The sequence below is a fragment of the Telmatherina bonti genome, assembly GCF_933228915.1.
Source record: "Telmatherina bonti genome assembly, chromosome: 8".
NCBI classification, from domain to species: domain Eukaryota; kingdom Metazoa; phylum Chordata; class Actinopteri; order Atheriniformes; family Telmatherinidae; genus Telmatherina; species Telmatherina bonti.
This window is the reverse complement of record NC_136626.1, coordinates 11587130-11609752: the sequence shown is the minus strand read 5'-3', so window position 1 is coordinate 11609752 and position 22623 is coordinate 11587130. Positions and strand designations below refer to the sequence as shown.

Here is a 22623-nt window from a genome sequence, read left to right as displayed (position 1 = left end):
TAACAATGAAAACACGATGCAAAAAAGGCCTGTACGTTGTTGGTCAGTCAGTTTGTCCAGACTTCAGACCCTCTGCATCTTTATACAGCCTTAGGTGACGCACAGCTGAATCAGCCAACAGGGCAGAGAGGTCACAAACCACCAAGAGGGATCTGGGGTAAACGAACAGATAGGATAACCAGGCTGGACTTACACAAGAAAAGAACATTTTTCTGAAATATCAAAGTATTAACTTTTGACCTAATTTAAATCATTTGTGACTTTTCATTTTTGAGGATTTGGGCTTTTTCTAAAATAATTTTTCATTTCAAAATTTAGTTACATTTTTATTTATTTGCTTAACACTTTCAAAACAACTTCACAAAATCTGACCCAGTGCAACTCACATTAATAATACAGCAGAAATCATTTGTTTTGTCTTTACTAGTATGAGTTAACAAGATTTGGACTCAGTTTACATTTTGTGTAAATATTTTTCTAAAGTGGAAGTGTCTGCAAAAGATGGCCCACTCTCCTGACAAACGCATCTCAAAGCACTTATCTGCTGCTATTTATTAGCTAACTTTGTAACTCTCTGTACTGGAATTAGGAACATCAATGTTTTTTTTAAAAATATTATTCAGTGCTTTGCAGATGAATATAACAAGGTCACGATGCTTCACTGAAGATTAATTTGAGTCTGAATAATACTGTTAATCAGTGTTGCAGACAGAAGCTAAATTGCCGGCACGGGATTTGCTTCATTGTGTTGTATACACATTTTTCATATTAGTCAAGTTTTCTTTTTTTTTTTAACTTGCCTATCTATTTTATTTACTAAAACAAAACTTTGGAATAACTTTGCTTTAAAGGCTGCAAAACAGAAATGTCCTCATAAACTCCTAAATATGGTTAGAACTTGCTTGGCTGTCAAGGTTAGAGGCAATGGTTACTCAATTTGGGGCTTGAATCAGATCAATAACAGGTAACTATGGACAGTCAACATACTTGTCCATAAGCAGATTGTGAAACATCAACCTTTGTTAAGTACACAAAACTGCCCTTTTTTTTTTTTTTTTACCAATCTGTTTTTCTTCTGCCTATTTCTACAGAAATATTGGATTGAAATGTTTGAAAGTGCAAACAGCAACATTAAGAGCTGTATTCTTTCTGAGAAGAAGCTGCAATTGTCAGGTAAACCAAAGCTGCTTTGTCTGTAAACTAATAAACTTATTTTATATGAATGGCTGTATCTTGTTATTTAAAACAGCTTAAAACATGGGTACTTTTAATTGTAATAATGGGAGGACAGAAACAATGAAATCTCTAAATGTGAAAGCTTATTGTCATATTATGCCTGCCGACATCTAGTAAAACAAACCTCACAGCCTCCAGAAGCCCATAGCTTCCCTGTCACACCTCCACTCTGTCGCTCTATACTTCAGTTGTGGACTTTAACACAATTTCATGTCCCTCCATATCAAATTCACTGACACTCCCTTTGTCTCCCTCTCCTACTTGTGGGTCTTTTGCAGTCAGGTGAAGCAGCAAGTGGGAAGACTGAATCCGAACAAGGCCGTAGGGTCAGATGATGCCAGGCGAGGTTGTGAAAGCCTGTGGAAAGTAATGATGTTGATTTCTAAACCACCTTTTCAACTTTAGCCTGAGTCAGAAAAAAAATTCTATGTTGTGGAAGACACCCTGCCTTTTTCCAGTTCATAAAAATATCACATCCATCTAACCCAGGGGTGTCAAACTGCATTCCTGGAGGGCCGGTATCCTGCAGGTTTTTGTTGTCTCTGTGCTCCAACACACACCTGACAGACACTCAAACAGGCTGACAAGAAACTGCTGGATCCATTGATTTGAATCAGCTGTGTTGGTGGAGGGAAACAACAAAAACCTGCCGGATTCCGGCCCTCGAGGACTGAATTCTGACACCCCTGATCTAATCTAAATGAATACGGACTAGCTGCCCTAACATCCAACCATCATGAAAGACTCGCCTCACAAAGCAAGTGAACACTTTTCAAGACCTCATTATTTTAATGAGGTAGGTTTGAACATTTTAGCTGCTGCAGCAAGCCCACTTTCATCTGGACGATTTAGGCACAGTGAAGATCACAGCCTATGAGTCCACAAATGCTTTTAACACAATTCAACTGCTCTGCCATGCAAGAAGCTCCACAAAAATACAGATGGGTATCCACAATGCATTGGATTTATGACAACTTAACAGACTACAGTTTATGAGACTGAAAAGTTGTGTGTTTGAGATGGTGGTCAGGACCACCATGTAGACTCCCACCATTTCTCTTCACTTTGTATACTGCAGCATTCTAATACAGTCTGGCTAAAAAAAACAAAACTTGGATGAAAAAAATAACACTGGATAAATAAAATGAAAACTGTCTTTTATTCAATGCAGCACAAATAAACCATACATTATAAAAATATGTCTAAAATATATATAAAATGTCTGTCAAAACTACACATTAAAAGGAAACATTTTACAACAAAGGGTCCTGGAAATTAAACACATGTAACAACACACACATAAAACTTAGGACAGAGTAGAGTGTACAAGATGACACATTCAAAAAGTAAAATCATGTGAATGTACATTGCATCTTGCAGGAACATCTCTAGGCATCTCTTAAGAAATCCTTACAAAATCGAATGTGTTTCCAGGAAACAGTTTATCAGTAACTTGATACCATGTTCTGGTGAGATGACTGAAGCTTCTTCATCATGTAGGCGAAATACTGCAGCTCTTATCATGCAATGACCATGTGGTTGGTGAGTTGCAAGGATACTGTACAAAGTATAGACTATAGCAAAATAATAAAGGGAGAGAACAGCCATGTCTTAGGATAATTCCTCACTAATGTTGTCACATTTTCATGACAGGATGTTTTGTGTGTTTAAGTAGAAAGTGTGTACTATAGTCATAAAACCCATGGTAGTGTAAAGAGTCCAGGTGAGCAGACTTCCTCATATGTACATTAATGAACTGTTTGTGTTTATACATATTGTGTTTGAATGTTTGTTAGTGTCTATGTTTTATATGCACACTGTGTGGCGTCTGCAAGTGTAGCTGAGTGTACATACATGTATGTCTTTCTAAGCATTAAGACTGTACTCCTGTTTATAGCAACAGGGTCGGCAAATAGCGTTGACTAAACCATTTCCCAGCTGTAGGAGACAGATGATGAACTCCAGGACAGCAAGTCCCAGTAAGACACACAGCAAAGTGACGTTCCACTCTACAATATGAAGTGGTTGGAGACACCGTACCCAGGTCTCTGGCTGCAAAAGATACCTGAAATACAAACAGAAAATTACCTGTTTAGAATAGTACACAAAGTAAAAAAACAGATAATAAAAATTTGATTTGTGAAAAACACATATGTACAGCTAATCTTTTTTATGCATATTTTAGATTTCATAGTTGAGTAGTGACGGTTGAAACTGTCCCCAGGAAGTAGAGACTTTAAGAAGGTCTTTTTCCTGACCTTCCTGCAATCCCTCCAGGGAAAGGACCAGAGTGTCTACCGTGAGAACAAGGCAGTGAATCAGAAATATAATGTTCTGATTGTTTCATAATACCTGGTCAACTAAAAAATAATGTGAAACCTCTTTTTTAGGGTTTTAATGTCTAAAGATCTGATTAAACAATAAAAATAAAAAATAAAAATACAAATAGAAAAAGCCTCCAGTCCTATCCAGATGTTAAAATTAGGCAAATATCATAATTAATTGCTATTATTCATTTAAATTCAGCAAGGAATGGTGTGCAAAAAATTAAGTACATCATTATTGCTTCTATGGGAATCAAGAGTGTAAATAGGAGCTGGGTGCTGCAAATCAAATGCATTTTTATTAACTAATTAGCAGTAATTTTAAGCTGCTTCATAAAAGCATAAGTTTAAGCAATTTGGAGCATCAAAGTTTGATCTGTTGTGATCCTGTTCCCTGGTGGGCGTGTCTGGCATCCTGGCACCTGGATCAGCACCTGATCTTCATCTTGGCAATCAGCATTAGCACTATTTAAGACCTGCCCAGCCTGCTGTTCATCGCCAGATTGTTGAATGCCCTGCGGTACAACTCTCGGCCTGAAAGATTCTTCCCAGTGTGAATCACAGATCGATAACCTGTGTGTTTTTTCCCCGTCAGAGATCCTGCGTGCATGCCCGATTGCTGCCCTACCGCTTGCCTGCCTGCCTGCCTGCCTGCCTGCCTGCCTGCCTGCCTGCCTGCCTGCCTGCCCGTCCGCCTGCCTGCTCGGCTCTCTGTCAGCCGGTTTACCTCCCCGCTTGTCTGCCTGCCGGCCAACCTGTCTCCCGCATCCACCTTGGAAAGAACCCGAAGTCAGAAAGAAACAAAAAGTATTGTTTGGAACTCCGAGCCGAGTCCGCATGCGAATGCCACGCACTTAACGTCAGCATAAAATGATCATTATATAACATCATATCAATTCTATAGATCATGAGTCAGTGCCTGCCAATATTACAAATTCTGGCATCATTTAGCTCGGACTCAGAAATCAAGACGAGACACGCCACATTCTGACTAATCACAAATACTTTCATTAATAAACAACAAAAAGCAACCAAAGTATTAATTTCTGAAATTACGTGCTGTATAACATTCTATATATTGCATTTTAAAGATTTCATATAACGTACGAGAAAAACCAAGATAAAAAATTCTGTTTGTATGCATTAAACATGACAGCTAAAACTTGGAGAAAAACTGGGTACTGTCACAAGAAAATGATACCAAATTGATCCAATAAAGGACTTTGGACCACAGCAGTAATGCAAACAACCAAAGTGTTAAGAAATCAGCTTGCTTCCTGCAAAATATCAGAGACTTTAAAAGTATCACACAAGTGTATTTTTTCTAATGCACAGCACAATAGATCCTTACCTGCCGTTCTGGTCTGCAAAGGGATTTGTCCATCCATACGAGGTGAAACAGTGGGGACCCTGCCACAAGGCAAATCCTGATACGATGAAACAGTAGCCAGAACCCACGAGGCCGATGACAGCTGCTAGCACTGACCCACACATCTGTGGAGCAACACAAAGAGACTTTTTAGGAAGATTAAGCACATGTTTAGGCACCTCTGTGAATGTGTACTCCTGTGACTTTCTGTCTGTATGAATGACTGTTCACCATTTCATTCAGCCATTTCATGCTTCGGATACAGAGGCAGCTGCTAGAGACAGAAACGCACATATGACTGATGCATATTTCCCATGAAATATAATACACTGACAAAACGCATTTCCTAGTTCCTAAACCTCACATTAACCATCATGAATGAATATTTTACCCCGACCTTTGCTCTAACCTGAACCTTCAAAAATCACTTGTAAGTTGGAGAGTGGGCATATATTTCCTTCATCACATAGGAAAAACAAGTACACATAACAAGTCTAACTGTGCATGTGGTTTGAATAGTGTGAGCCAAGATTACTTTGCTGTGTGTTACCTAACAATGGGACCCTTGTTGAATAATCATTCAGGGATTAGAATTTGCACTCTACACATAAGAAGGCAGCCTTGTCTTGCACAGTGCCAACTTATTCGCCAAGTGAGAGAATAAAACAGTAAAAGCAGCAAAATGGCAGAATTAGTTGGAGACACCATGAAAAAAGTCCAGAGAAGAAAATAAAAGATAAAAATGAGACTAGAAACAAAGGCTTGTGTGACAATGTTCTGGATGTGGTGCAGGATGTGCTTCTGTGCATTTTCAGCAAGCATAAATCATTCCTTACCATTAAGCTCTCATTCCAACAGCAGCTGCATCTCCCCAGAGTGATAAACACTACGGTAGGAATCAGCATCTAGAGGAATAAATACATTGTGTCAGTACAGCGCTTCCATTCAGAATGTGTATATATATATATATATATATATATATATATATATATATATATATATATATATATATATATATATATATATTTATGTGTGTGTATACAGATAGATAGATAGATAGATAGATAGATAGATAGTAGCATATTAAGTTATTGTTGTTGATGTTCTGCTTATATGGCACCTGAAATGATAAATTTGTACAACTTCTAAAATCTCTAAATCTACCACAATCTATTAAACATGCAGCACCATCTACAACAGACTTAGAGGCTCTTCAGCAACACCAGTTGTGCATAAGACTTATTATAACTAACTAGTCAAATTTTGTAAAATTCTGAGACATCGTTGTTAGATCAGATGTTATTTGGACACTTTATGGATGAACTGCAACCTTTTCTGAATCTTAAACAAATCTATTACATTAAACATTTTTGGTTGTTAAAGTTAGATAATCACAGAATACGCTGGCTACTACCCACACAACTGTGATAAAGAAGTATTAATCACAAGTTTGATCATGACACAATGTTAAATCAGTTTTTTTTCCTGGTATCAGAAATTATGCCATATTATAATTTTGATTAAGTAGCCAGAGATTGATATGAGGTGATAATAAGTCACTTTCATTCATATCAAACAATAAAAAGCAACTAAAAGAACAAGATTATCATTATTATTATACATTTAGAGTCACAATTACTCCTGAGCTCAATCAGAGACATGCATTAAAGCAGGATATAATGTAAAAGTATATTTAGGCTAAAAAGTATTTTAGAATTTAGTTATAGTAATCAAGAAAGTACAGTCTTGCATTGTTATGGCTACACACAACATCTGTGGAAATCTGTATCTTTGTCATAAGATCAAAATGATACATTTTGTTGTTGGGTTTTATCAGTGTATTGTTTTACCTCTATAAAGCAAATCTGTTCATGTGGAAACAACCTGTTGTTGGTGTTAAATGACAAATCAGTGGTTCATGTAATTAAAATCCATCCATAAAGAACCATTCTTTCTTTCACCCATTTGGCCAAAGCGGATGAACATCCCACCCTGTGTCTACTTATATCAGAGGTATATCTTCCTAAATAGAGTTTTCTCTCCCACTCTGTTTACCTCTCCCTCTTTCCCTTTACTCTCTTAAGAATTTAACTTTGCAATTTAATGATGAAAACTTGAACTGTAGCCTTTAAAGTTTGCTCAAATCCAAAGTCATTACACTGTGCCAAGACCTGCTATCTAAAAAAGTGGCTTTCTGCTATGAGTCTTAATTCAATAAAGACAACATAGAGTCACATCTACCTGTATTGTTACCTTATAACAAGCTGAATACCCTTAGGCACACAGAGCCTATTACAGCAATCATATATCTGTTTGATTTAGAGATTTTTTATGTTATTTTTCTTTCACTCCCCTGTTCTTCCCCTCCTCTTTCCTGTCACATCCTAACAGAAGGACGGAAGTTCCCAAGGACTTGCACACATGAAACAGACATCTGAGGAGGGGTGCACATCCTGGATGTCACCCTAAAGCTGTGTTTGAAAGAGCGACTGACGACATGAAGGGAAACACACAGCAAGTAAGGGAGAGAGTATGAAAACTTAGGGAGGAAGCATGAAAGAGAGGAAGGGAGCAAACTAAAGATAGACATTCTCTCAGAGGGGTTCAACTTGCTCTTTGACTCTTCGCTATTCTGTCATTTTAGCAAAGAAAAAAGGCCAAACAGAAAGTAAATATTAAGACTACCTTTGATTAAGACTTAAGATTTTGAAATGATTGGTCAACAGATTCATAACTGATTTAAACCTTTAAAAGCTCAACATAAGAACAGTCCAATCTTTTAAAACTGAAGTTTTTTTGACCCTTTAACAAAATCTAAAAAGAATTTACAATTTATATTTTTGTATTTTTACCATTTATTACCCTGTGATAGATCAAAAAAAATTGTTGCAGTGTAGTCCTCTGCTTTTTGGTATCCACCAGGGTGCAGGAGACAGATATCTTATTGTGTACAACAGGGTTTTGAGTAAAGTTTCTACCATAAAGTGATGCAAAATGTCCCAGAAACTCTATGTATCAAATATGAAATGTGTTGCTTTTTAAGGTTAAATAAAGTTTTTCACAAAGCATGAATGTTCTGACACCAAAACTTCACAGCTTTTGACTCAAAAGCTGTTACGCTCTATAAAGTCAAACATGCAGCAGGGAACAGTTTTCAGTTGCACTTCATTTAGTGTCTTGGTGTAGTGATACATTTAATATTTAAGTTTTCCTCTCATCTTTTAGTGCCTGTTGTGTTAAACACACTAATTTGCTGCACAAGGTATCTGGCAGTCAATAAGGTTAATCTTGTCTGAAAAATACAATCCATCCTCTGTTGCTCAACAAAAACCAAACTAAAAGAACAGCTCCTTTCTGCTCAGAGCATAAACCCATCAGATCAGCGGCATGCAGAGCAGACGGATTAACTGTGGACTCAAACAACACCCTATTGTTCTCAATGAACACGTTTAAACTCAGAGTGAAGGGTGTTGAAGAAATTGTTTACTTTAAGTAATGTATGTGATAAATATATGTGTATTCTTTTTACCTGTAAAACTAATCTTGCAAACTGTTTGAATTAAGTTAAAAGTTAAAGCTAAAATGACATAAAGGGGTGTCAGTCCACACACTTTAATACAGTCGCAGCTTCATCTGCTTGTCCCAGCTGTCTTCACTGAATAAGGAAGGAAAGGAGGTGACACGAGTGTTCAGTGACTATGAAGCTCTTTTTAAAGGAGTTCGTCTGCAGTGCTTGTTCAGTGGAGATTTTCAGTCACATGTCTTAATTCCTTTCAAAGAAACTCATTCATACCATTTTTATTCAGTTCCACTTATAAAATTAACTTCATCAGTTTGTTTCAATTTTCTCATCACTTATTGTAATGTTTTAGCCATTCCAAGGCAACAAATACTAATCTAACACAATTTTTATTTTATGTATATACACAGATATAAATACACAGATATAGGTTGTGATATAATCAGTTAGTCCTGGTTTTTATTGCTATTACTATGATTAGAACCCCCCTCCTACTTACTGTATTACATACTGAACAAATAACTTAAATGTAGATCCTATGGTCTTAAAAAATCTGATCACAAGTTTAAAATTCTGCATTTTACCATCCTACAGTATAACTCTGTAAATACAACATAGTGAAAGAACAATTAGTAAATGATCATCTTCTACTCACCAACAAGCCCCCGCCTCCAAGTCCACCAAAATACCAGGTGTAGACGGTCAAGCGGCCCTGCTGAATGTAGCTGATCTCTCCCATAGGAAACAGCAGCAATAGGTTGGCCAACATACAGCAGAGGGCCAGGGGCAGAAGAGCCAGGCCCAAGGACCGGGCAAAACCCACCGAACAACACATTTCCAAACCAAAAAACACAATCGCACCCGCACAGAGGAAAGGGCAGAGCTGGAATGGACTAAGAAGGGCAGAGAAAGAGAGAGGAAAGGGACAGAGCAGCTGGTGAGACAGGAAACAAAAATAAATTATGTGAGCCTGTTGGTTGTGTGTACAACAGTGTGCGTATGAATTAGTGTGTATGACTGGGTAAGATACTCCTTTTCTTTTGAGGCAGGGGGTTCTACCATGACGCAACATGTGTGAGGAAGCACACTCACACAGTCGCAGAAGGAAGCTGACCAATAGCTGAACGGTGCTAAACCACAAATACAAAAAAAGAAAAAAAATCCAACAAAAGTGTGTGTGTGTGTGTGTGTGTATACATGTGACTGTGATTCCCACAAAGCTTAGTGTAAAACAGCACTGTAGAGAAATGAACAGAAATGAATTTTCCTCACAATGACACAGTAATTTTAATTAATAATTAATAAGTTGAAATATACAACCAGTGCATTTTTTTCTAAAGCATTTGGTTTGCATGATGTTCGGTACCCTGTTAAGTGTAAACACAATCATGTCTGCAATTAACAGTTTAATATAAATAATGTTGGTGAGATGAGTAAATGTAAACAGGAACAGAAGTCACTGTTTTGTTTATCATGTCTTTTTGTTTAGTGTTGTGAGCACTTGAAATGGGAAAATACAGCAGCAAATACAGCATCTATAGGGTGTTTTTTGTTTTAATTTATCTTTATTATGATGTAGCAAATGTTTTTACTAAAGATTGGTCTGGCAGGTGGACTTTTACAGACTTCTAAACTATGCACATAAACAAAAATGCACTATGTATTTATGTTACATAAATACACTATGTATTTATGTTACAGTGGCCAAACATAATGTAAGTTATTTTATCATCCAGCTGGAATGCAAAACATCTAGATAAACTGCAAAGTAAGTTGGAAACAAAAATGAATGATCATGTTTAAAGAACTCGATTGACGGAGGCAGATTATATAAAACAAGGAATGTTTAGGCAACAGAACTCGTGGCTCCTTCAGGGTGTAAATGTGTGGTACCAGTGTGAGTTTGGAGCTGTAAGGAGATTAACATTGCAATAAAGTCCAACATTAACAGATTTGTGTTTACGTGGGAAATGTGCAATCAGCAATCAGTGCTACAAGGTGCACGCAGTAAACAAGCTATTTACCAACTCAGTTTACTCTTCTGTGTACTTCTGTTGCTGTATCCTGTTTGTCTGATTATTTATTTTACTTCACAAACAACCTGAAGGATTATCTTGTTATTATCAATTTGCAGTGAGTTTTGTATTAAAAGGCGGCGACTGCTTGTTTAGATTTTTTTCCAAATAGTTTTATACAGAAGTACAAAAACAAAAATGTTGGGATACACAACCAACCACACAAACCCATTTTGAAACATTCAGCTTCAATAGACCTTCATTATAGGACTTTTTTTCAGCCTGCTGTTGACCAAGTAATTCCAAGAGTTAAAGTTGCATAATTTAAAAAAAAATATATATATATATATAGGAACATGGGATCCAAACAACTTGTGCAAATTTTTGAGAAATTTATTTGGCATTTATGTGAAGTCATTGTGAAAAAAATAGGCATACTTGTACTGCCAATCATCAGATTTCAATGATATTTTTCAAACAAGATCAAAGATAAATACATTTTCAAAGTGTTTATAACTTATGCTTAAGTAATCAAAGCTGCATCACTGCTTTCTACATTATTACAAATATATTTAAATGCAGGTCATTTCTAGTATATTCTGGGGAGTAAATTTTTAAATCAGTAATTTTTTGAAAAGGAAACATCATATATAATATCAAACAATTTCTAGAAAACTAAATCAGTAAAAGAATGAAAGTACTAGAAGCATCTATTCACTGTGTTTCTCTAGATTTAAGAGCAAACATAGGACTAGCTTTTGATGACCTGTATTAACAGCTAATTCAATTCAATTCAATTCAATTCAATTCAACTTTATTTATATAGCGTCAAATCACGGCAATGCCATCGCAAAACGCTTTACAGACAGGAAAAAAAACATAATGAAAGCCAATTCATAATAGCCTATATAAGGAAACCAACAGATAGAGCTGGAAGCTCCAATTAAATCTCCCATCCTGAGAAAGCACACTGGTGACAGTGGGAAGGAAAAAACTCCCTTTTAACAGGAAGGAAACCTCCGCAGAACCCGGCTCAAGAACAGGCTAATCCATCAAAAATCAATGATCAAGAAATTATTATGTTCATACAGTAATAGTACTAATCTGATGTCTTATTCTGTTTCCGATGGAAGTACCACACTACATATAAAAATGTGTGCAAACTGTAAACCAAAAAAAAGAACCAATGAAAAACAAAATAAGTCCCTGTTGCTATTAAAATGCTGGATTTTGATAAATCTGACTATTTGCAAAATATGAAAAAACATTAAAACCACTTTGCTGATTAATAAGTGCAAAACAAAAATTAAAAGAATTTTACATTTAAATATGTGGATTGAGGAGAAATTTCTCCTCCAATAGTTAACTGATGTTTGAGTTATTATGTTGCTAATATCCCTGAGCACATCCATCTGCTCTGGGGTCTGATCCCGCCCAAAGCACCCTGGATGGACTGTCAGCTTGAGTGAAAGATGGACTCCACCAGTCGCCCACTGTGATGATCTGTCCCCGCCCAAACTGAGACCTGTCGTGGCCTGCGTGTGAATAGCAAAGTATCATAAAAAAATAAAGATCTTTTGATCCTTCTCTTTAGCGTGTTGTGAGAGAAGGGTTTGATAGTTTTACTAGTTACAGCCCCAAAACAGAAGATATGAAGCCAGCGAGTTGGATGATAGACACATATAGCTTCAGCATGCTACAGTTTATTCTAAACATGCACGTGATTGCAGCATCAATGCTGGATGCGGCACAGAAACAGATCTCCGTAAATGATGACAACAGTATTCATGTTCTCATATTAAAAGTAAAATATATACTTTATTCTGTGACACAGTCACTTTAGTAAAAGTAACTATATCAATTGGATTGCATAAATAGTGAACATTTAATGCTGGTAACACACACAGCATGCTCAGATCTTTATTAACACTGTTAAGTTCCTATATTTCCACTCCGGAAAAGGAAGTAGAACAAAAACAAACATCCTGTTTGCAACAGAAAGCAACACTTTTTTTAAAGTATAATGCTGTTTAGCGGAGACAAAATGTTGTTGTAGCAATGGTGCCATTTATTTATAGATGTTGCAGCAATTTGCTTCAATAAAACATTTATGACATTTTCCCTTGAGAGTGGGTTATATGTTACAGAAGATTAGTCAAGATTCAAAAACATTAAATATTACTGGAGCTGAAATAAAGTATTTTAACCCATTTTTGTTGGTTTGCTATGTTCTTTTAAAGAAACTAAAAACTAATAATTATTGAAACATATATAAATGAAGTACCTGTCACTGGCCAGTTTACTTTGTGGCCTCTTCTTTTCAGCTCCTCAGCTACCTCTTGGTTGATCCCCTCCTCCAAATTAACTAACCATTGATCACCTACGGTGACATATTATCACATAAAATAACATGTTTGGATCATCAACTTTTTTCACAATACTCTGGTCTCACATCAAAATATTGGGCAGATTATGTTACACACATGAGAATTAACTTGACCAAAACACTATTCTGTCATGAAGTTCACAGATAGTTTAATTGTCAAGAAAATGTGCCTTTGATATGGTGAATTGTGTATTTTCAGTTGTGTGAGTGAAATCGGACATACCTTTGTGATCGTACTGCACAAAAACTCGTGGTGCGTCCAGAGCCTGCTGGGGATTCATCCCAAACTCCATCATGTTCAACAGCACCTAAACACAAGATCAAAGTCACTTATTAGAATGGTAACAAAACAGGACCAAACATAAGTTTAAGTCATATCCAGAAAGTTTAAGTTCATTTTGGTAATTATAAGTAAAAATCACATTAGCCAAACTAAAAACTGAAAAATTGTTTGAACAGTAAAGTAGAGGGAAAGTCAGAAATAATGATAATTTTTTATAACAGTTTTTTGCATATGACGCTCTACTTCTGTCCTTCAGCGTGTCATCGCCAACCTGAATGTGTCCCTGTGGTTGCATAAAAGCCCCCATCACCCCGAGCACGGCAAGAAGTCGAGGTTTTTGCAAGCCGGTCTTCGAGTCAGTGAGTAGTGCAGGTATTATGGTGTGATACGCTCGTTTCCCCCCAGCAATGCAGTTAACATGGTCACGGCACAGAGAAAAGCTGGCCCCACGATTCTATAAGAGGGAAAAAAGCCTTCACCGATGGATCAGGTCACAGATAAAACTCTTGCTCCAATCTTTTCTGTTTTAATTTCTCTGAAACAGGAAAAAAAACTTGCTATATAAAAATAATGGGGTTTTTTTTTCCCACAAACGATTAGTGAATTTCAGAATCATATCAGCATAGCTTCATAACTACATAAACAAACACAAAACACAAGAAAGACATTCATTCCTCCTGTAAAGAGGTAAAGTATGCAAAACAGGATAATATCATTTGAAAATCTGCAACTTTTGATTCATACCAAGACTAACATGTAAGTATAATAAACAAGATAATAATAATATAACAAACAAGAACAAGAAAAGGCAGTAATTACAGAAAAACCTTTCCGAACTGAAAACCTGCTTAAATAAAAAGGTTTTCAGTGTTTTTTTTTTTTTTTTGTTTTAATAAATAATCAGTATGGGGAGACAAAGGACTCTCCATTGCAGCCCCCCTCTCTCTGGAACTTCACCCACTTTCACAAAACTATTCACATTCAAATCACAACTCAAAACATATCTTTTCAAAAATAATGTTAATGTTTAATACTTGACGGTAATTTGCATTTTGCTAATTTAATTTTGACAATTGGTTTTGATTTTATTTTTTACTAGCTTTATGTAAAGCGTCTTAAAGTATCCGGTAAAGTGCTCTATAAGTAAATATGTTAGTATTATTATCATTATTATTATTATTATAGCATGTATGCTAAACCTTGAAAGTAATAATCACCTCAGGTTTCAAATCAGCTTTGGAGGGAGGCTTTATGATCTATACCAACATGATCTGAGAATTCTGACTGAAAAGAAATCATTAATTTAGTAACTTATATAAATGACTCCATTATTATTGTATTACCTGTGAGCACATGACAGTAGTCTGTTAATAATACTCAACATCATGTCGAAACCAGAAAGAAACGATGCTGTTAGTGCTAATTTTGGTATAATTCTCTCCTTGTTTGTCTGCTTTACCAATAAAGATTAATCAACTGATTGATCAGTTGATAAATTAATTTATTGATTGTCAGCTGACCACAATAAATTCCTTTAAAGATATTTCTGCAGCTGTAAATCAATAATATTTTCTACACTTGAACTTTCTGGGGAAACTGTATAAAATCATGATCATGTGTACACAAAGATGTTTTCATTTTGAGTGTTCAAACCTGTAGAGAGAATCCACAGTCCTTTGGGACAAGCCCAGTCCCAAAGCCCATGTAGGTGCTGTTGACAAATGAACACGCGTTTCCCTGACTGTCAATCACACAGAAATAGACTGTGTCACTTCCTGTGACTGGACCAGGCTCCACTCGCTCCATAGCCCTACAGATTCATAGAAAAAGATGATTATTAAGGATAAGACAAAGTGTCATGTGTCAAGCCAGACGCAGAGATATCCTGAAGTTAGTGGCTTTTATTTTGGCATAAATGGTCAGGGAAAGGGTTGTGTTGTGTGTGTGTGTGGGGGGGGGTAATGTGCATGTGTGTTTTCAAGTATGAAACTGTTTTTCATGTTGTTAAGCACTTTGATGTGCTTCTGCATGAAAAATGCTTTACAAATAAAGTTTGATTTGATTTGATTTGAAATGAATATGATCGGTTTTATAATAAAGGTCTAGTTAAACTGAGAGGAACACATAAAAATTTTTCATACCACCTAACTTCTGCAGCATCTGTTGCCAAAAACGTTAAAGGAAAACGTGGCTTTCCTGTATTAAAACACTTACAGACAACTTTTAATTGAACTTATAACAACTGGATTATTGCAGAGCAGTAAATCTAATGTCCAATTTCCTGTTTTTACTTCACTTCTTTCACTTGCCTTATTTATTATGACCATGTAAACATAGAAACTGTGAGGAAGCTGCGGAGGCAGCTGGGAGTAAGACAGGGTTAAATGTGATGTTGAGAAGGCAATAAAGGGGCTAGAATTACTGAATGTCACAGGTATACAGTCCAGAACAGGAAAATAAAGTAATTTATTAGACCTAAAAACAACTTAAACATCATCAGGATTTAATGCACCAAAATATCTCTGTCATTCTATATGTTTGCTAACATCATGAATGCATGTTAGCTAATTATTGTGTTGTTTTATACATTTATTGTGTGTATATTTGTCTTAAAACAGATAAAAGACTTAAAGTTCAAAGTCCCCAGTACTGAACATTAAATACACTTTGCTGACGAAAATATACAGCCCCACACCCTCTTATTGTGAGACATAAAGGGAAGAGTGTTAAGGTCAGGGGAAGTAAAAGTCGACAGTCAAATCTAAAGTCAACAGAGAACGGCTGGCACATACTGGTACCAGTAGACATACACAAACAGAAACACACACCTGTTCATGCTGATATCCTTTGCACGCTGGTGGCTATAGCTCTTGTCCAGTAACATTTCCAGAGGGATGTTCACATGGGCAGGGTCACCCAGGTAACGCAGAGCATCCGTTTGTGCCAACCGCACAGCCTCCACAAATATATGTATGTAGTCAGAGCTGTTGTGGCCTACAGCTACACACACACACACACACACACACACACACACACACACACACACACACACACACACACACACACACACACACACACACACACACACACACACACACACACACACACACACACACACACACACACACACACACACACACACACACACACACACACACACACACACACACACAGCAATTCTATTAGTGCACATTAAATCCAATAATCCTTAAGCATTTTCACCTTTTATTACATATAATAAAATGTCTTATGTTTGGCACTATCGTGTAATTCCCCTTCTTCCTGTAGTTCTGCTGTTTGTATGATCAACGTAGATTCCCTTGTGTCGTCTGAGTTGCAGGGTGGAGCCTCTTTAGATTTGGTTTGTTCCAGGACATCCTGCCGATTCTCATAAAAATTGGGATCTGGGGAGTTTGTGGAGCTTCAATGACTTGGGCTTTTTGTGTTCCTAAAACTGATCCTGAGCTGCTTTTAGCCCTGGGACCAGCCTCCAGGAACAATATCTTCTCCAACCACTACAAATATACTGCTATTAATAGAAGCCTTTCACTCTTTAACCCTCGTTTTGTGGGAATTTTCAGTCAAATTGACTTAATCCTTTCTGCAAACACACCACTGCTTAATATTTGAGAAGCGGTGTATTTTACATGAGCCATGCCATTTCAGTGTCATTGTCATTACCTTTGAGTTGAGGAAAATTTTCCAGGATGTTGAGCAGAAGCAGGGCAACCAGTCCCTGACAATTAGGAGGAAGTTCCCACAGACGCACACCCTAAACACAGAACAAAGTCATTCACTTTGCTGACTATCCTAGTAAAACACAGACATGATACGTGTGTCTGCTTGCTGACCTTGTACTCTGTGCTTATAGGGGTGATGACCTCGCTGTTGTGGCTGATGAGGTCATCTAAAGCCATTACCCCTCCATTTTGATTGATGACATCAACAATGGCTTGTGCCACTCTGCCCTGGTAGAAAGCTGGTTTGCCAGTTTCACCAAGCTCCTGTTAATACATCCATGTATGTCACAGTCTAGGCAGAGTTACAATCAATCAACAAATCACTTGTTTAATCAGTGAACACACAGAGGGCTTGTGCTTTAGGATTTTGACTTTGTACATTCAAGAATTATTATTACATTGTGGTTGGAAAGATGTAATTCCTACATGAGTCCAGTGTTGGAAAGGACTGAGCATGCTCCGTGTGCTTTTATTGTTTAGTATGTGTGAATGTATGATCAGGGAAGTGACCCATCATCATGGAGGAATGAATACCGTTCACTAAGGCTGAGGTCATTGCCATTGTTTCTACTATCTCGAGAACATGCGTGCATTTGTGTGTGTGTGTGTGAATGTGTGTATAAAGACCTGTGCTGGGCGTACTATTTTCCTGTATTACAAATGACTAAGTATTTGATGAAATAATAAAGTATTGATTTATGCATGTTTTTGTTGTGATACATAATCAGACACACCAACACACTCCCAGTGACCTCAGTCATAGTTTCAGTGAGATCTCACTGGCAGGAAATTCCAAAATGAGGTTGGCTTCATAAATATCACATTACTCACACGGACATACACAATCGTGGTTAAAGGTTCATACGACATACAGGAAATATGAGTTTTGGAAGATAAGTTTTAAATGAATTTAGTTGTAACAACAAAACTGCATTTTAAAGATGTTTCTTAAGTTTTAATTTGTTTTGTTGTGGTATTTATTTTTCTTTTAACTGTTTTATTCTGTTGTTATTTTGACCGATTGTGTGCAGCACTTTGTTTCAACTCTGGTTTGTTTTAAAGGGCTTTATAAATAAAGTTGAGTTGAGTTGAACAATTTTACACACTGAGTTTATATTCTTTTGGAGACAGCTTTATTTAACTGTTGCTGAATAAAACCTTTTATTAATCAATTAAATATGAAGAGAAAATGGCAAAAGAGATCCTTTTTCATAGTTCTGTAAAATTATAATTGAGCATGTATTTAGTAGTATACTGTTCAGAAGTAACATTTAGAACTATCTGCCTAATACCATATACGCTCTCCTTATGCAGCCAAAACACCTTTGACACCTACCAGGGCATCAGTACTGAGGCAACCCTGTCTTGTGTGGGATGAGAATATTGAAGTGGATCATTTGCATGAGTGGCTTGCAGGGTGGGGCCAGCTCTGTCTATAAGGTCTGTTCTAGAGACTATCAGACTGGCATCTTAGGTATTTTGAAATCAGATCAATACCTCCACCTCTTTTACCTCGATTTAGTGTTGATGTCTTTATGTTTTGTAAGAAGGAACACTGTTTTGTAGGAGAGCAAATGAATGGTTGTGGTGGGGGGGTTCTTCGTTTTTATCTTTTGACAAGTGAGACAACCAATTGTATTAAAAAAATAAAAAAACAAACGCCTGTAAACTTCAGATCTAAAATGAAAATGAAGCCAATGCAGAAGTACGTTTATCTTGCAGATATTTATGACATATTAAGTTGATAAATCTTAATCTTGTGGTGAAAAAAATCTCAAACTAAAAGCATGCATAGTTTCTTCAAAAGTTTGTCAAATCTGCAAACAACAGTATACATTAATAAAGAAAAGGATAGGCTTCTTATTTCTTTTCAAAAAGCCATTTCAAGAAATAAATTAAGACAAAAACACTCATTATAACTGTGTTTGATTAAGAATGTATATTCAGCACATATAAACATCAATGATAAAAGAATCAAAAACAATGCAAAACAGCTACGAACAAACACCGTTTTAGTTTACCAGATTTGTGAGATAAACGTCAGCCAGTTTGGTGAAATAATGTGCCAATCTCAAATACCGAAAAAATCACCAATACCCAACCTGATTGATCAGCCAACCCATTAATATTTTGTCCTTACTATAGCTAGTTTAATAGTGATAAAAGACACATGACAGGATTTAATCATGTCAGATTATGTGTAAAACATTGAAACACCACATGGGAACAACAGAGCAGTTTCCTCTCAGATATATTGTTCTGAATAACTGGAAAAAGTTCTTTGCATGTGCATTTATGTGGTTTGTTTGTTTGTTTTGTTTTTTAGCAAAACAAATCACTTTGTCTAATAATTTACCTTCAATATTTGAGCCATTGCAGTGTTTTTGAATACTTGTCCACACTTGGGTGCTTGGCCACCAATCAGCAAATCTTCACCTAACTCCTTCCCAGCATCCCGCAAAACAGCCACCCAGTTTGCCCAGTGATGAGCTGTTACTTCGGCAACAGGAAACCCAACCTCTGCCAGCTCCACAGCCCCACTCAAAACATCTTGCAAGGTTAACTATGAAAGCAATGAGAGGAAACGGATATTTGTAAAGGGAAACACCATTAAATAACTTCAGCAGGAATGGTGAGTCACCATGTCAGGAGGAAACACGGGGGGGTGGGGGGTGGGGGGTAGCTCAAACCTGTTACCAGGTTGACTATCATAGCTTTCTTAAATAGTGTTCAATCACTACCTAAATGTAATGACTTTATGATTTAAATCAAAATAGAATAATACGATAAATATCTAATAAAACAAAGCAGTAGAGTCAGGTTTCATGACACAGAAAAGTGACTGACCTTTTGGCTTCCAAACAATTCAATAGTGTCACACCAACATGCAGGAGCCCCTGGTACTGTAATATTCAACGCATCAAAAGCTGATGGGGGGGCTTGTGCACTGTACCCACGTCCTTCCATAAAGTCCAGGGTCTGAGCCTGAGGTGCACGACCACTAAAAGACAGAAAAGAATAAATAGAGGTTCAGATTTTAGCTTTGTGGTTGTAACGAAGAAAGAATAAAAGGGACAAAGGAGTCTCCACCTGCCATTAATCCCTCTGATCTCTCCAGTGTTTCCATTGTAGAACAGGCAGAAAGCATCACCACCAAGGCCAGTGCTGCAGGGTTCAGTTACAGCAAGAGCTGCTGCTATGGCAACTGCAGCATCTGCTGCATTGCCACCACGCTTCAAGACATCTAAACATAAGCATCAATGACTGTAAACAACATAATATATCTGAATTCGACTCGACAAGACTACATTTCTTACATTTACATATGTGTTACTTTGGACTTGTATGCATTTTTTCCGACAACAGTTAAATTCAATCATTTATTACTAATTGTACAAGCAGTTCACAATCTCCCACGGGAGAGCCGGACAGAAATAATTCTCCAATCCCATTAGCCTACTGAAAAACGAGAGTTTTAAGAATACACACACACACACAATTTAAAAAAGGACGTAGATGTTTATTTCTAGGCTCCCTTCGGTTGAGGATACTGTTAGGAAATTTATATATTATCATTTGTTCATGACTTATCTTTTATCATATGTTAAACTTTTGAGATTACTTTAACAAAGATTGATTCTTTCTGGTGAAGCAGGGTGCCTCATGCTTAATGAGCTTGGCTCACTCAGACATACCATCCTATTGTTATCTTTGCACCTCGTGTTTTACTCATGACTTGCTTCTGGTAGTCTTTTAAAATAGATTTGTGTGCAGGGGTTTAACTTCATTTAAACAGTTTATTAAATTATTTTTAAAAGTCATCTCCCCCTGCTCATTTAGTCGCCAGATGCATATATCTGGAGTGGTCTTGGCGTTCATGGCAGCTTAGAGGAATTATTAACACTCACCCAGTCCCACAGTAGAAGCCAGCGGCTGACTGGACGCCACGCAGCCGTGCAAACACACCACAGGCAACCGACGAGAGCAGAAAGTCAGATCGGTGCCCATTTCGCTGCAAGTGCAACTCTCACCAGAGATGGGAACAAATGGGGCAAAATTACGAGACTAAATGAAACATTATTGAACTTGAAACCTCTAATCGATTACTCTGTTTTTGAATATGTTCGACTGATAGGCAGTGAAGCTGGAGAGATAACAGATTACATCGATGGGCTGCCATTAGATGTAGAAATGTTCAATATTTTTCGTCACTCATATCAGAATGTAAAACCCATATATTATATAGATTCATTACACAGAGTGAAACATTTCAAACATTTATTTCTTTAAATTTTGATGATTGTGACTTAAAGATAATGAAAACCCAAAATGCAATGTCTCAGAAAATTGGATTGCATAAGCTCAATAAAAAATTTTTTTAAAAAAGGACATTTTAAACAGAAATGTCAGGCTTCTGAAAAGTATGTTCATTTCCATGCACTCAGTACTTGGTTGGGCCTCCTTTTGAATGAATTAGTGCATCAATGTGGTGTGGCGATGGAGACTATCAGTGTGGCACTGCTCAGGTGTAACGGAAGCCCAGGTTGCTTTGATAGCAGCCTTCAGGTCATCTACATAGTTGGATCTGGTGTCTCTCATCTTCCTCTTCACAATACCCCACAGATTCACTATGGGGTTCTGATCAGGTGAGTTTGTTGGCCAATCAAGCACAGTAACACCGTGGTCATTGAAGCAGCTTTTGGTACCTTTGGCAGTGTTGGCAGGTGCCAAGTCCTGCTGGGGTAAAAAATCTCTAAAATTTCTTGGTAGATGCTGTGTTGACTGTTGGGTTCAGAAAACACAGTGGACCAACACCAGCAGATGACATGGCCCCCAAATCATCACTGACTGTGGAAACTTCACACTGGACTTCCAGCAACATGGATTCTGTGCCTCTCCACTCTTCCTCCAGACTCTGGGACCTTGATTTCCAAATGAAATGCAAAATTTGCTTTCATCTGTGAAACAGTCCAGTCCTTTTCCTCCTTAGCCCAGGTGAGATGCTTCTGTCATTGTCTCTGCTTCAGGAGTGGCTTGAAACGAGGAATGGGACATTTGTAGTTCATGTCTAGGATCCGTCTGTGTGTAGCGGCTCTTGAAGTGCTGAGTCCAGCTTCAGTCCACTCCTTGTGAAGCTCCCCAAATTCTTGAATAGATGCTGCTTGACAATCCTCTTAAGGCTGCGGTTCTGCCTTTTGCTGGTGCACCTTTTCCTTCCACTCAACTTTCCATTAATATGCTTGGATCCAGCACTCTGAACAAGCAGCTTCTTTAGAAATTACCTTTTATGCCTTTTTCCTCCTTGTGGAGGGTCAATGATCGTCTTCATCTGTCAAGTCAGCAGTCTTCCCCATGATTGTGTAACCATCTGACCCAGACTGAGAGACCATTTAAAGGTTTAGGAAACCTTTGCAGGTGTTTTGAATAATTAGTTGATAAGGGTGTGACACCATGAATTTTCTAAGATTGAAGTTTTTCACAGTATTCAAATTTTCTTAGACACTGCATTTTGGGTTTTCATTATCTATAAACCACAATTATCCAAATTTCAAGGACTGAATATTTGAAATGTTTCCCTCTGTGTGTAATTCATTCATTCATTCATTCATTTTCCGAACCGCTTATTCCAATTCAGGGTCGCGGGGAAGCTGGAGCCTATCCCAGCCGGCTTTGGGCGACAGGCAGGGTACACCCTGGACAGCTCGCCAGTCCATCGCAGGGCCTCTGTGTGTAATTAATCTATATAATAT

At 37.3% G+C, this 22623-nt stretch overlaps 1 protein-coding gene across 3 annotated transcripts; it reads right to left on the bottom strand.

Annotated features, from left to right (window-relative positions):
* Positions 1 to 27: 27 nt before the first annotated feature.
* Positions 28 to 20957, bottom strand: LOC306759391 (glutathione hydrolase-like YwrD proenzyme). 3 transcript variants are annotated; one of them, XR_013771421.1, is made up of 14 exons: positions 20782 to 20957; positions 19964 to 20117; positions 19721 to 19874; positions 19230 to 19436; positions 16985 to 17137; positions 16815 to 16905; positions 15962 to 16133; positions 14787 to 14943; positions 13405 to 13587; positions 13074 to 13158; positions 12749 to 12844; positions 9105 to 9342; positions 5766 to 5834; positions 4998 to 5054 (listed from the first exon to the last, which is right to left on the bottom strand). XR_013771421.1 is itself a non-coding variant. In XM_079245026.1 (12 exons), exons 1-12 carry the CDS (start codon positions 20879 to 20881, stop codon positions 11854 to 11856), a joined length of 1698 nt encoding a protein of 565 aa, XP_079101152.1. In that variant the 5' UTR covers positions 20882 to 20957; the 3' UTR covers positions 11686 to 11853. The 3 variants fall into 3 exon arrangements, 2 of the variants coding, with proteins under 2 accessions (XP_079101153.1, XP_079101152.1); XM_079245026.1 differs by lacking the exons at positions 4998 to 5054; positions 5766 to 5834; positions 9105 to 9342 and adding an exon at positions 11686 to 11999; XM_079245027.1 differs by lacking the exons at positions 4998 to 5054; positions 5766 to 5834; positions 9105 to 9342; positions 12749 to 12844 and adding an exon at positions 28 to 152.
* Between the last annotated feature and the right edge of the window lie 1666 nt (positions 20958 to 22623).